The sequence below is a fragment of the Furipterus horrens genome, unplaced genomic scaffold (assembly GCF_987537825.1).
Source record: "Furipterus horrens unplaced genomic scaffold, mFurHor1.1.pri manual_scaffold_6, whole genome shotgun sequence".
Taxonomy (NCBI): domain Eukaryota; kingdom Metazoa; phylum Chordata; class Mammalia; order Chiroptera; family Furipteridae; genus Furipterus; species Furipterus horrens.
The window spans coordinates 61,074,928-61,090,896 of record NW_028327176.1 but is presented as its reverse complement, the minus strand read 5'-3'; the positions used below and the strand labels follow the sequence as shown (position 1 = coordinate 61,090,896).

The following is a 15,969-nucleotide window of genomic DNA, read 5'->3' as shown; positions in this document are numbered from 1 at the left end:
TTAGGTCTACCTGTCCTGGAATCTTATAAGTCATTTAAGTGTATGTCACAAACCAATAATAAGTAATAGCAAACATGTGTACAGCATGATGGACTTTCCAAAGGGTCTAAGTCTCCCACCAGGACAATTGTACCATCTTCGGTTCTTTAAGACCAAGGGGATTTGTCACATTCCCACGGGGAATGGATGTTACCTACACCTGTGCTCTATAGCTACAGTGGATACTGCATCCAGATTACCTTAATGCCAGGCAACCACCTGCAAGTCTGGATCTCCTGCACAGCCTGATACAGCACTCTTGTGCTCTGTGGGATGCTTGATCCTGACACACACTCTCTCTCACTCTCACCCACATTATTTCCCCCAGGGAATATATACTGCCAGCAGGGTTGGGCATTCTCCCACTGCCTGAGCCTGCATCAGTGCCACCGAGTATGCCCCTCCATTACACTCCCTTGGTTTTCTGAGATCCCATTACAGCAAACTCAGTGGAACGCCATTAGAAAAAAAATGCAATAATAATATAAGAAAGACAAGGAAAAAAAATAACATTTGCATTACTCTGTACTAGCCCTGGGGTACCTCTGGGAGTCACACTGACAATTGCCTGAAAGTGTCAGCCAGTGGGTTGCAAATGCCATCATACAAGGATGCAAGTATCACACAGAACCCAAAGATTTTCCATCCCAATCCAATTACTTAGGGAGAGAAGATTCAAAGGACAGTCTTAGACTTCAGAAAAAGGGTTGGTAAACTAACTGTACTTTTTCAATGCCTGAGTAGTAAATACCACTAAGAAGGAATTTAAAAACTATTTCTTTATAGAGCAAAGGTCTTATATGAGAAGCATAACTGCACAGATGGATTTGAAGCTCAAAATTAATAGAGACAAGGGCACTGAACATATTTAAAGGGTGACAGTAGAAGAGAGAGTGATAAGAAAAGGTGCAAATAAGGAAGGCAAGTAAAACTTTTCTCACCACAGGCACCAAATCTGGGATATTAGAAATCTTAGCCATGAGTGAAAGTACCAATCCTATTAAGACAACTCTTAATCCCGCCTTAAAGTGGAGGGCCTTTACGGGCAGGTCTGGGCAGTACAAACTCTGACATGGCCCACAAGTATTTTTAAAGATTACTTTGTATTCCGTTTTAAACCAAAAGTTTTACTAGAGAAGCTTATCAGCCAGACTAATGTTTGTGAATCTCATTCCCTCTTTCACATGATAATAGAAAGCAGAGAAATGAGGATGCCTAAATAATATTGAAAAAAAAAATTATATTAAACAATAATTAGCCTTTTTAAGTGATAACAACTATTTAGTATCCTCCTACCTTCCTGCCCTGGACAAGGCTATCTTCCATAAGCTTTCTATGCTTTCTCTGGGACCCTAGATCACACCCAGCTATTGAATTTCTGCATTACTTGTTCTGGAGCCCACTTGGTAGTATCATATAAAGTAAACTTACAGAAATTCTGGTAAATAAAAACCAAATTTATACAGAAAACCAATAAGCTACAGAAAAATGCACATAAGATAGTTTTAAATAGAACCTGAGGCATTAAAATTTTATGTATCAAATTTTCATTGCACAACATTTCCAGAAATCCCCTTTTAAAGCACATAAAGTGTAAAAGCTGCACCCTCACTTGGTTCTTTAGTCACGCTCAGGTCTAAATTGGCTTTCTAGACTGCCAGCAGGTGAGGTCTTCACTACATATCCTTTCCAACACTCTCCTGTAAAAATACTCTCAAAATGAATTGCTTCTAAATGAATTATTACACATTCATATAATATAATGCTATGTAGCCAGTAAACATAAGGTTGAAGAATGTTTATTAATATGGTAACATTTTCACAATATATTAAGGGAAGAAAACAATTACAAAATGCCATTACAATGAGCTCAGTTTTTTAAATCTCAAGGCATATACATGTGCGTGGTTGTGTATAAATGTATCAGTCATACAAGTTTAAAAACATTAGAAATACATACAAAATTACTAAAATAAGGTCTCTTTTAGGGGGATGAGATCCCTTTGAGGGGATGAGATTATAAATAAAATTTTATTCTTTCTTCATTTTCTAATCCTTTCAATAAACATATATTTCTTTTGACCATTAAAAAAATTAAAAAACAGTGTAAAAGTTCACTATTTCAGAGCTCCCTCAGCCCTGGGTACCGCTTCATATATTATTCGCATAGTGTTGTTTGCTGGAGCCTTGGTGTTGCGTAAGCCCCAGAATTATGCTGGAAATGGCCTTTTAAGACCACATTTCAGACCTCAACCACTGACAAGTAACATCCATCAGGAACTCCCTTTACATTAATTTCCACTCTATAGCAAAGCCTATGGCAATGACCTTTCAGGCACTTGTAATGTGTGTATATGGTCCCACATCAACGCATTGCCACCTGAATTTAACCCATGCTTTACAATAGCATTTTATAAATCGTGCCCAGAAATTCACTGAGGTGCTTCAAGAGGTTTGAAAAAAAGTTGTATTTAAGTATTTTGTAAAAATATATCATCTTCTTATTTATAAAAACACAATTTAAAAATAACCTGCCACATTTTTATACAGAAGAGACCAGCAAGTCATTACTTACCACTACATGATCCTCTGTCATCATTGTGCAAACAGGTAAACATTAATTGTATGATTAGGAAAAGAGTAGTTCTGCATTAGTCTTCAAAAAATAATCCTGAGCAGTGCACGGTGTCTATGCAGAGAAAGCTGAACTGGGCTGCACTGCACCACGACACATGAGGTCTGGGCGCATCTGCTCACCACATCTGCTCCCTGAGGCCTAACAGTGAATTGTGCACAAAGAAGTAACAGCCACATGTATCTCCTTATCATTCTGAGTTAGTTTTAGTACTTGGTATAAGTATTATATTTTTCCAGTCTTTTTTAAGAATGTGAACCCATACTTGGATATTTTTGGTGATACAAATTTGAAACAATTTTTTTCCTTACTAAACTCACTTGTTAAGTGCAGTCTGCTAGCAGACTATCCAGGCATTGAAAAAGGTGCTATTTATAAATCGTTACTACATCTGAGTCAATCAGAATTTTCTGTGCAATCAAAAGCCAATAGAGAGATCAACTGAAGATACCATGTTGGTGGGACTGAGACCCCTGCAACTGTCATCCTCACTGAGCAGTGTCCACTTTAGGTTTGCACAACAGACACATTGCCCTCACTAGCTACTTTTTAAGCAAATTTTGTTTCAAATAAAGTGGGAGTTTGAGCACTTTACCTCTACTGCCACCACTGGCCTAAGCCTCCATACTCTCACGAATCATTCCAATATCTCCTCACCTGTCCTCTTGCTGTTTTACCCTTATAGTGCTATGCCCTGTCTTTAACTCCTAAGTCATGGTATTTTCTGCCCAACACTCTCTAACACTCTTCCATTCCATTAAAGTAAAAGTCAAATTCTATATAATGATGCAGAAGACATAGTCTGACACCTTATTACCCGGCAGATCCCTTCCCCTGTTCCTCCCAAGTCACTGGCAACAGCCACGTGAGCCTCTCCATGAAGGTTCCTTAAGCTCCCACACGCTCTTCTTGCATTGCGGCATCTCACCTTGCTGCTCCTTCAACTCCAGAAGCTCTTTGATGGAATGTCATCATTTCCATGAACCCTTTCTAACCCATCCTATTTACTGCTGTAGCCATGCTCCTTGTCTCCAGGTATTATACTTTCCAGTTTCACTTGTCACTGTCTGAAATTAACTCCTGCTCAAATTATTTATTTATCATCTGTCTCTCTCAACTAGAGTGTAAGCTCCATGAGAGGAGATAATTTTGTCTGTTTTGCTCCCATCTGTATCCTCAGGAGCCTAGCACAATGCCTGGCACAAAATAGCCAGGCAAACAATATATATTTGTTTAATGACTACAATATTCTAAATTCAAATCCATCACAAAGTTTTTATCAGTAAAGTAACATGTTCAATTGTTTTCTATCATGGGGTCCATTTTAAGATTTTTTCTGCAAAGAAAAGTTTTACTGCCACAGGAAAAGGGCTGTATAAAGTTACAAGTTTCAGAGAAAAGTTTATGTGTTTATTACAGTTTGGAAGTATTTATAGTACTCAGCATAACACTCCAACAGTTACACTGAAGGCATTACTCCAAAGCCACACTTCATTTTGAAAAGGAGTCTCTGTCCATTAGTTTCCCATGTGTACAATAATGATGTTCTACTTAAAGAAGGGTTATTCTTAGGACTCTTCCTACTTTGAACTACCTTATAAACTTGATAAAACAAATTAAGGCCACCCAAGGCTTTCCTAAAACTATCCCAACCATCTTTTCCAGCAAGGCCACATTCTAACCACAATTTTTATAATGTGATTCTGTTCACCCAGCCTTCTTACTTCATACCACAGTTTCTTTCAAGTGCACAATTTCTGTTACATCTTCAAGTCATATATACACATTCATTTATTTGAATATACTTTTGTGGAAATATCTAACACACAACTGATATCCTGAGAAGCTCAGTGTAATCTGTGTGGCTATATTATGGCTCATGCCTCACGCACATTTCTTTTTCTTAATCACTTAGTACACAGCTCTTCTCCCCACTTCTTTCTCTCTCCATTCCATACCACTTGGCATGTATATGATTTTAGAACAGCTTCATTACAAGTGAGAATTATAAGCTAAATCTTCATCAAAGACTGATCAGGAGACTTTTGGAATCCAAATGGTCAGTTTGTCAATTTTTAATTTTTTACTTGTCAATCTAATGGCTTATTTATCCTAATGATAGTGCCTGGAACATCAAGATGAAAGTCTAAGGTAGAACAATTTGACAGTACCTTTATTCTCAGGGCTTATTGAAAAAAATCTTATTAAAACAGCCTATGCACAACTTACTAATTTTTTGGTTGCTGTTAAGTACAGGAGAATTTTCAATCAGGACACAGATGTGTATATGTTTCATATTAGTATAAGTTGTATTAAAATACATATATGTGTGTGTGTGTGTGTGTGTGTGTGTGTATAGATATAGATATCTATCTATCTATCTATATATAGAGAGAGAGAGAAAGAGAGAGAGATATCATGGCAGTAGAAATGACCAATGAATAGGATTATGGAACTTGTCTAGCTGCATCCTATTTTACCTTACAATCACCAAAGATGTGTAAAGTCAAGAATATTTTACACAGTTTATATATTGGATTGGCCAAAAGTTTGTTTGGGTTTTCCTGTTATATGGCTCTAGTAGTGCTTAGTTGTCTTTAACAATATTCAAAACAATTTTGTTAGGTTATTTTTTTATAGCTATCATATCAGTGTGTATTTTATACAAACTTATCAAAATTGGTAATTTGTGTGTGGTATTTTAATGTTGAAAATGGAAGAAAATAAGCCATACTTTCAGCATATCATTTTTTATTATTTCAAGAAAGGTAAAAACACAACTGAAACACAAAAAGAGATTTGTGCATTATATGGAGAAGGTACTAAATGACTGAACCTATCAAAAATGGTTTGCAAAATTTTGTGCTGTAGATTTCTCTCTGGACAATGCTCCACAATCAGGTAGATCAGTTGAAGTTGATAGAAATCAAATCAATACATTAATTGGGAACAATCAACATTATACAATGCAGGAGATAGCCGACATATTCAAAATATCCAAGTCAATAAAGTTATTGGTAAAAATGAAAAAAAAAAAAAAGTGTCTTTACCTTACAGAAAAAACTAAAGAACTCTTTGGCCAACCCAATAAAAGTCAAAAAGGGCTGTTTCATTTCTTCCTTTTGATCCTTATGGTTTAATGTAAATAGAATTTGCACATTTTTAAATTTAAACACTAAACCCACCTATGTATTGTTTGTAACCATATCAAAGTAGAAACCAAGTGTTCAGTAAAAATACAAAACATTCCTGAATCACAAGAGAAACAAGTACCTAGAGTCAATAAAATACAATCCAATAGCTCTGCTGATCTAAATGAGTTTACACTGAAAATAAAAAACTCTACTTGAACAGGATTCTATACACCAAACCAAAAATCACATGTCACATCTCAATCAACCCTTCTTTCATCACATCTGTAATCTCCATTCACTAGAACATCTTTTTATTTATTTATTTATATTGAGATCTTAACCATCGGTGTGATCTTTTCAGTTGCTACTTCCTTCTTTGGCAATGATTCTTCTCTGACAGAAATTACCAGCACATGTTAATATAAAACCAAATCCCACATACAAGCAATTAGCCTGTTGCTATTCTGTTCAAAGCAACAATAAATAGAATACTAAATTTTATAAGCATTCTTTTTTGTTGTTGTTGTTAAGTCTGCTATTCCAAAGATTCATGCAGGGTGGGAGGCATTGGCAAACAACATTTCTAGCTTTCTCCTGCATAGCACTGTGGACCAAAGGCACAGAAAGTGTTGACCATCCAGTGCCTCAGAGAGAAGTTCTCATACGCAGCTGGGTACCATGTGAGGCATCCACACTTTATCCTTTGTGCCCTGAAAAGGAGTGAGTCTCCCAAAATCAAAGAATCTGAAGGTTCATGAAAAGAAAACAGACTTTGTTTTACAGTGTGTAGGATATTCTCTATCTTTTTGTTTTCTAGCTCAAAGTTCTCTGCGGAGCCCAGCAGGAACAGTGCCATTCCTACCCATACTGACTTCTGGCTTAACCTGTGGGTGACATGTCACTTAGTGATTGAATTGGTAAGAAGAATAGGGCTCTTGGGAGGGACACGGACTGGTTACTATATCTCAGAATTGCCTCAGAGTGTTCTAGCAGGATCCAGGCTGGCCTTCAAAAGCTGTGACCAGATACAATGTCCCTATTCCCTACCTGACCACTACACAGGGTAGGTTCAACATGTAATGTCGAGACCTCACTTCACTGACCTTTTCCCACTTTCTGCTAAATTTTCTCACACCCAGGAGTCCAGCATAGAAGTAACTTGAGGTCTTTCTTAGTTGCTGAATAAAAGTAGCAAATCAATACAAAATGATTCAATGTCTTTCAAAGCAAAGAATATTGATTTTATCTCCTTTTTTTTTGTTTTCAGTCTACAAGAACTGACACATTTTATAATTGCAGGAGAGGACAGCTATTATCTGTGCAGCAATACAAGTAGATACCATTGCTACCTGTTTGAAAACTTGGAGCCTCCCTCTCACAAGAATTTCTAATTGCACAACGAATCAATAAACTTCCTACAAGTTCTACCACACTTAGAATATTTCCACCTTATTCAAACATGCAAAAAATACTTAAAAGCTATTATACCTATAAATCCCTCTTAAGATCAAAGATTAGCAACTATAGCTATCCTTGGCTTTGGAAGTATTCTTTATAAATGAGGACATGAATGTATTCTCAGTTATTTCCATTAACCAACTCTTTCTACCATTTGAAACCTTACCTCAATCAAAGACCAGCCACTAAAGGGACCAAGAAATGACTCAAGTAAAAAACTAAAGTTTTCCTAAAAAGATTTTCCTCTCCACTAATTGCTTCCATACGAAAATGCATCCTGAGACAACATTAGACTCTCCCAAACCTGCTCTCTGGTTTCAGCTATCTTTGTGGAACACCTGTCCTCTTTTCATGTTGTCCAAGTCCCCAGATCGCGCACCAGAGTCCACCACAACATGAGCATGGCCGGCCCAGGACTTACGTTGTTCATGTACTCGCTGAGCAGGTCCTGCAGTGCCTGCCGCACGGCATTGCACTCAGCCACAATCCTCTCACGCCGGTCATCACGCGTGCACGAGGAGTCGGCCATGAGCGCAGCCCCACTGATGATGCTCTCCAGCCTCTCCTCCAGGGATGGCCGAAACCTGGCCTCGCTGAACGTCATGGGGTCCAGGATAATCTTATTCTGAAAGCAGTACAATGAGAAAAAAAAAAAATCAGTGGAGAAAAGATGCCAGCCTTCGTACCCTGTTTCCTACCCCAGAAATACCCGAGGCCAGGACAAGACTCTCTGTGGAGAAGAGAGAAGTCACTTAGACAAATCCTAAAGTAGTCTTAATAAAGTATCAACTTTCTGAAAGATAGTGCACCCTACATCTAATTCTTAGGGAGAAAACAGAGCATCTTGTTTGAAGAATGTGTTCTTGGCAAAGGCGATCTCAACTGAAGAGTTTTTTCAAGTGAGATGGTAAGAGTGGCTTGGCATTTTAAAAAATGTGTAGCCTTCAGCTTGGACAGAAAGGGCCCAGAGGTCTGGGGGTGGGAGGACCTAAAATATTCCCCTCAGCCCAAACTAAATTTAATGGGTAAAAAGGGCTTTGGACAGGTGTGACATGATTTGCACAGCTTCCTCCAAAGAAGCTTTTTTTTTTCCTAATGTGGGACATTGAAAAATTAATCCCTGCCTTTTGTCATCTAGTGGTTATGGATTAAATGATATCTTTTAACACTGTTGCCAAATCTGTTGCCACCGGAATACAACAAGGATACCAGCCTGTTAAACCGAGCATGCCATTGTCCAGGGACAACCAACTGACCTGGAGTCTGCAAGATCCTTCCCCATGTGGGAAGGCCACCCTCCCCTCCACACCCCCACTCTTATTAGGGATTTCTGGACCAAAGGGTAGGTAGAACGATGACCATGTCCAGCTTGAAGCAGATAGAGGAGCATGAGACCTTTGCCTATTGTCCTTTATAAGATTATAAAGGGACTTCTGGCCAAGATGGAGGCTTAGATGGACACACTTGGTCTCCCTCTACAACTAGAAAGGAATACAACTACCTCAAAACAAAAGATAACCAGAAATTCGAGAAAATAAAACTGCATGGAAGCCCAACGTATGAAGTTATAAACCAGCTGTGCTTGCTTGTATGGGTAGGAGGGGCAAAATCAGGACCAGAACGGAAAGGTCAGGTGGGGCTGTTTTCGATAGCAGCAGGGACAGCAGCAAGGGGAGCAGTCCCTGCCACAGTCAAGCACTGGCAGCTTGCAACCCCAAAGCGGGGAAAGGCAACCTCCCCATTGCATCAGACGATGAGGCCCAGAGGGCGGGAGAATGGATCCCAGTCTTCCAGCAGAGAGTAGGCAGGAACACATCTTGGACCCCTGCCACCACATAAAGCACCACAGTGTGGTGGAAAGGTCGGGATCACCGTTGGTCACTGGGTAGTGATGAGTGCACGGGGCTCGGCCCCCGACAGCCTGCCCAGGAAGCAAAAGCAAAACACAAATCTGTCAAAATGAAGGAGACAATGATTGAAATCCCGGTGACACAGCTCACCAGGCAGCAGATGAAGAACCTGACAGATGAACAAATAAGAAACCTATCAGAGGCTCAGTTCAGAGCTATAGTTATAAGGTGGCTTACAGAATTAACAGAAGATTTGGAAAAGGACAGGGAAGGAAAGAAAACCATTCATACTGAAAAGAACAAAAACACGTACGAGACAGGTGGTGAGGAAATAAAATCCAGAGATCAAATCAACAAACCGGAACATAGAGAAGGAACAAACAGTCAACCAGTGCAAAAAGAGGAAACAAAAAGAAAAGAAAGTGAAGATAAGAGCAGAAACCTCTGGGACAGCTATAATAGATCGAACATTTGGATTATAAGATTGTCAGAGGGTGAAGAAGAACTAGAAATTGAAAAATTATGTGAAAAAATAATGAAGCAGAACTTCCCTAACTTGGGGAAGGAAATAGACTTACAGGTCCAGGAAGCACAGAGAGTTCCAGAAAAACTAGACCCAGGGAGAACCACACCAAGACACATTATAATCAAATTGTCTAAAATTAAAGATAAAGAGAGAATCTCAAAAGCAGCAAGAGAGAAGAAAAGAATCATGTACAATGGGGTCCCAATTAGACTATCAGCTGACTTCTCAAGAGAGACCCAGCAGGCAAGAAGGGACTGGCAAGAAATATTCAAAGTAATGAAAATCAAAAGCCTACAATCACAAATACTCTATCCAGTGAAACTGTCATTCAGAATAGAAGGGCAGATAAGTGCTTCTGGGACAAAATAAAACTGAAGGAGTTCATTAGACTCAAACCACTATTATATGAGATGTTAAAGGGACTGGTTTAGAAGAAGGAGGATCAAAACTATGCACGTTCAAACGAAAACTGCATCACAAGAACCAACAACAGAAGCTAGGGAATCAAAACAAAGGAAAACTAAATAGTCAACGAGAGTAGAAAAAGAACTATAGGTATGGGGAACGTACTTGGGGGAGGTCAGCAGGGAGGGGAAGCGGGGAGAGGGAGAGAGATGGTTTAGGAATTAAGAAGCATAGTAGGAGGGAGTGGAATAGACCGGAAGAGGTTAAGAACAATATGCACAACCAATGGACATGGACTGGGGTGGGCAACTAGAGGGAGAGGGGCCACCTGGTGGAGGGGAGCAGAGGGAAGGGAAGTTGGGACAACTGTACCAGCATAAGCAATAAAACATATTTTTTAAAAATCTAAAAAAAAAGATTATAAAGGGTCTTAAGTCTGAGAGGCGGGAATTATTACAGAGCAGGGCCCCCTAAAATAATTAATTAATTGATTGATTAAAATGAGGTTCAGACCAGTTGAAAGAAGGTAAAGGGACTAGACATATTACATATGTACTACCCATGGACATGGACAACAATGTGGGGATTGACTGTGGAGAAGGGGGAAAAAGGGGAAAAACTGGGACAACTGTAATAGCATAAACAATAAAAAAAAATGTGTAGCCTTTAAAGAATACCTGCTTCATGCAGCTTTTGGGAGATACAGGAAGATTTTAGAGCCCCAGAGTAAGAACATGATGTGTAATTAACAAGTTAGAATGTATTGGTGGTGACAGCTATACACATCACGTCCGCGTCGTGAGAAGCCGAGATACCCACAGCAGGATGCCTTTGAAACTTGGGTAAATAGCATCCGATAGGCATATTCAGCACAGTGTACTTTCCACTAGGAACTAATATCATTTGTGCAAAAACAAGTGTTCTACAAAAGGAGCTGTGTGTGTATGTGTGTACATTTGTCACAATAAACTTTGTTCTGAAGGAGCCTAGGCAAAGGGAATCATGGAGATGCTTCCTTAAAGGGAGGTATCATAGAGGATTTAAGTTTAGTTTGGCTCCTGATGAGTCTGAAAATGTGTGGGTGAGATGTCCAGAAGTGGAAAGAAATATGCACCCAGAATTCAGATGTATTAGCCTATATAAGGATCTGGGAATTGTCCAGGAGATTTGGACATAAGTTAGCAAAGGGCATATTAGTAAACCAAATATAACAAGAAAAGCAGGCCAGAGAAGACCCAGTTACTACCAAGTTTCAAGGGTATGTAGAAAGAAAAGAACCAAGTAAGTAGAAAACGGAGGGATAGGAGCACAACTTGAATATCATTCCCAGTAAACCAAGGAGAGTCTGATGAAGTATGTGATAACTAATGGCATGAAATAGATAGGTAAAGCTGATTTTGTCCAATGGCTGGTTTCCACTGGGAACCCTTTTTCTGCTCAAAAGAAGGAAAATGGTTAACCAAACTGGAATGCTTGCTGCAAGAAAGAGTATGCTCATCATCTTTGTATGTGCACACTCAAAAGCCCAAGGGCCAGAGTGGTGATGATGGAAAAAATGGTCTTTCAACTCTAGGATCCTATGGTGGGGTTGCCACTCAATTACTATTTCTTTGATGTTCATTATTTCTTAAATGCTCATCAAATTTTTATATATACACACATACCCCATATATTTCATATATATATATATCGTCGGCAGCCGTTCGTCTCGAGAGACGATGGTGTAGCTTCTTAAGAGTCTATCTGCACCTCTGAGAATGGCTGTGCAGTCCGACTCGGGAGTGACACGGTATCTGTCTCCTCCCGTGTTGAATCGACATCTTGCGATGACGCTGGAGTGTCCTCTCCCGTGAAGCTGAAGCTACAGAGCCTGGGCAGGGTAATACGGAGGGTCTGCTGTTGTCCATGCAGCAGACCCCCCCTCTCTTCGCAGCTGAAGGGTCCAAGGGAAAGACGGAGTCGATACAGCTTGGGTTCAGGTGCGCCGCAGGAGTTGCCGGTGTTGACTACAACATCAAACCGCCTTAGGGACTCCGGCTCCGGATTTTCTGTCGGGGTTTACTCCCTTAGCCTTTCCCCTGAAGAGGTATGCCGCAAGGCAGCGGAGGATTTTGGTGTTAGAGTTTTCCTTCTCTGATGTACCCTGACTGGAAGATCGAACCAGCGACACTTAGCTCGCAGGCCGACGCTCAATCCACTGAGCTAAACCAGCCAGGGCAATATATATATATATATATATATATATATATATATATATATGGAATAATTACCTTGCCTACAAATATAATTGGAAAGCAAATAAGAGTTGGTAGTTATACCTTTGCTTAATACCCTATTATATGCTTACTAGAGTGCTTCATGCTAAAGAGTGGAGAGAATAAGACACTTGTGTGATTTTTTTCTAATGGAATATACAATAACTGCTTATTAATTTCAAACTTGGCCCTGGCTGGTTTAGCTCAGTGGATTGAGCGTCGGCCTGCGAGCTAAGTGTCGCTGGTTCGATCTTCCAGTCAGGGTACATCAGAGAAGGAAAACTCTGACTCCAAAAAACCTCCACTGCCTTGCGGCATACCTCTTCAGGGGAAAGGCTAAGGGAGTAAACCCTGACAGAAAATCCGGAGCCGGAGTCCCTAAGGCGGTTTGACGTTGTAGTCAACACCGGCAACTCCTGCGGCGCACCTGAACCCAAGCTGTATTGACTCCGTCTTTCCCTTGGACCCTTCAGCTGCGAAGAGAGGGGGGGTCTGCTGCATGGGCAACAGCAGACCCTCCATATCACCCTGCCCAGGCTCTGTAGCTTCAGCGTCATCGCAAGATGTCGATTCAACACGGGAGGAGACAGATACCGTGTCACTCCCGAGTCGGACTGCACAACCATTCTCGGCGGTGCAGATAGACCCTTGAGAAGCTACACCATCGTCTCTCGAGACGGACGGCTGCCGACGAATTTCAAACTAGGACTGGGCTATGTGCTCTGGGAAGGTTTGCCTTAACTCTCCAAAGCATCCTAAGGTATTTACAGGACTTAGTGCTTGAAGCATCTGATTCCTCAATTCCTGTTAAGATGTAAATCTCCATAACAGAGAGATCTTTTCAGCACAAAGACTATGAATTCCTGAGTAATGAGTTCAAGCAGGTGACAACTTAGAAAAAAAGAAACCCACTAAACACAGGTCAGGTCTGTGGTACACTGGAATCTTGGATTTCCTAGGAAATTGCTTATTTGTCAAAGTTCCCTCCTCAGTTTACAGAGCAAGTGATAAAGTCATGCACACAGGAGCTAACCTATTTTGTAGCAGGTTTTGGCATGAAAACCACATCTCACATTTGTTCTCTCTTAAATCTTACAAAGAAGATGATTTTTACTTAACTCAGAATAGTGTTACTCAGACCCTGTGCTTTGTGCCCTAGTAACCTTCCAAATAGTTTCAAAAAAATCATGTGAAGTCCTCAGGACAACCGATGTTTGCATGGCATATCATTACAGCTGAGATTCCCAAAGGAAAGCTGAGGGGAGTTGTGTTCCCGCTATACCAGCTATCTGTACTAGAGGTGCATCTGCAATAACCCTTCCTAGTAGGATCCATTTTAATTCTCTGTCTCTTTGTCACTCTCTGTCTTCATTTCTACTGCTTTTTGTTAATGCAATTGTGATATTTTTACCATGCAACATGCATAAGTACAGATAATCTAATTAAAGAAACATTTCATCAATACATACTTAGACTATTTTCCTTTATAAAGATTACTGATTTTCAAAGAACTGTCTCACAGAAACCCATTACAATATAAAGCATAATAAAAATTATTTGTTCTGTTTTGAGGTTCTAGTGCACTCTAAAGAATCATTTATTGGCTATTTATTATACTTTCGGACTAAAAAGTGTAAAGAAATGCCTATGTGATAAAAGTACACTGAGGTAGATTTGAACTCTTCAATGAGGGCCGCTGTAAAACAGTTTGTCTGTAAAACAGAGGAAAATTTATGAATGACATTCAAACATTATTTCCTAAGTTATTTTCCATAGAACACTGAGTTTAATGATGTAATGTTTTGATGAAAAAATAAGTTTTTGTTGCTAAATATGCTTTGGAACTCTTGTGTGGGCCAAAGCAAATTATGACATGAAATGCTTTGGGGAGCTCGGCATTAAAGAAGTCAGTTTACTGTAGCATTCCTTAAACCTCCTTTAAAATGCATGCATTATCTATGAGAATCTAAGGAACATACTTTGGGAAATGTAGCAACAGGGAACTTGCAGTGTCAGCTGAATGAACTTCCCACCTGCCCTGGCCCAAGGCTGTCAGAAAAGTGAATGCGCTGAAACACTGAATTTAAAAAACCCTGCATAAAAGTTATATTATTCATCAGATTTCTAATGGAATTATTCATTATTTATAGATCACAGGGAAAAGCTTTTCTTAAAATTCTCTCCAGAAAAAATAAATTTATAACATTTCAATCTACACCTGTGGTGGAGATGGGGTGTGTTGCAATGATGGATGTGAAAGCTTGGAGGGGAGAAGCCACTAAGGGGAGATAGAAGGCATAAAGCTGAAGGGCAGTGAACATGTGCATGTGTGTGTGCATGTGTGTGTGTGTCTGTGGTGAGAGGGTATGGATTGCCTGTGTGTATTATCTATGAGAGGGTGGGTTTGGGTTGTGTGTAGTGTGTAAAGGGGAATATATGTGTGTGCCATAGGAGGGGATATTGGTTGTCAATGTGTGTGTGTGTGTCTGTGTGTCTGTGTTCAGCGAACTGTCCAGATCTCAAACAGGATTTAGAATATGAGAAAAGAATAAGAAAACAGACAGACCAAATAATAATAATAATAATAATAACAACAACAACAACAACAGAACCAAATGAAGCCAGGTGCTTAGAGGAAAAAATTATAGTTGCTGAAGTAATAGGGAAAAAAAAACAAACTCTTAGAGCTGAATCCTGAGCAAGACATAAAGAGTATAAAGCCAAAGTGAAGTGAGGAAGGGGTATTAGCTTATGCATTATTCCGAAGTGACAAAAAACATAAATATCTAGGAAGGTACTCTTTGCCAGCACACTTCGGGGTCATTTTAGATGAGCAAACATTGCCTCCTTTTCTTAAATCAGCACAGTCCGGCCTCACCTCTTTGTGCGGTTGCCCTCTACTGATGGAAAGGGGCACAGCAGCAGTGGCCAATGCAGGATCAAAATTCGCTTCCCTTCCTGGTCACTGAGAGAATATTTTAAGTACCAAACACAGCAAGTGCAGGCCGAGGTTCCCTGTCTCTCCCTCTATGATAAAGGTGTGCTTCTGCGAGAGGATTCTGTGCTATTTCCAACTGTACTGACTTATTTTCGTCCACTGAGATTTTATATTTTAAATATCTGTCTCTTGTTTGCATTCTTAAAACTCATTAATTTTAAAAAATATTTTTGATCTTTCATTTCTGCCTTATCTTGTCACGTTACTTCATTTGAAAATTGTAGGCCTACATTTCTTACTTTATCTTTTTTGTTTTTTAAAATAAGACTTTCATTTATTTTATCTTGTCTATTTTCATTCTACTTATTTGACTTTCATATTTTGTGTTTTGTAATTTTAATTATCTTACATTTTAGTAACATTTTTACTTTAAAATAGTATTGTTTTCATTCTTGTAATTTATGGAGTGACAATTGGAAAGCATGGCCTTAAAGAAATAAGCCACGATAATGCATCCCCAACCAAAGGAAGCTAAGATTCTATTCTGTCATCAAGTCAGTTCTGTAATGGTCTCTCTTGTTCTACATAAGTGATTTCCCATTTTTTCCTTGGTTGAACTCTATAATAATTTAACCTTGAAATAAATCAGTAGACCATATAGTTTAAAACTACCTCTCAGAATAATACATTTACCTGTACTCACTGAACAGGCAATTGTTAAACCTGCAA

At 39.4% G+C, this 15,969-nt stretch overlaps 1 protein-coding gene across 2 annotated transcripts in view; it reads right to left on the bottom strand.

The window, feature by feature from the left end:
• The window catches only part of CTNNA2 (catenin alpha 2), a 1,309,400-nt gene that overhangs the window by 822,692 nt on the left and 470,739 nt on the right, over nucleotides 1-15,969 (bottom strand). For both annotated transcript variants that reach the window (XM_090281609.1, XM_090281608.1), the window contains exon 7: nucleotides 7,688-7,891. In XM_090281609.1, the coding sequence (XP_090137735.1) occupies nucleotides 7,688-7,891 (204 nt within the window). The remainder of the gene's footprint in view (nucleotides 1-7,687; nucleotides 7,892-15,969) is intronic.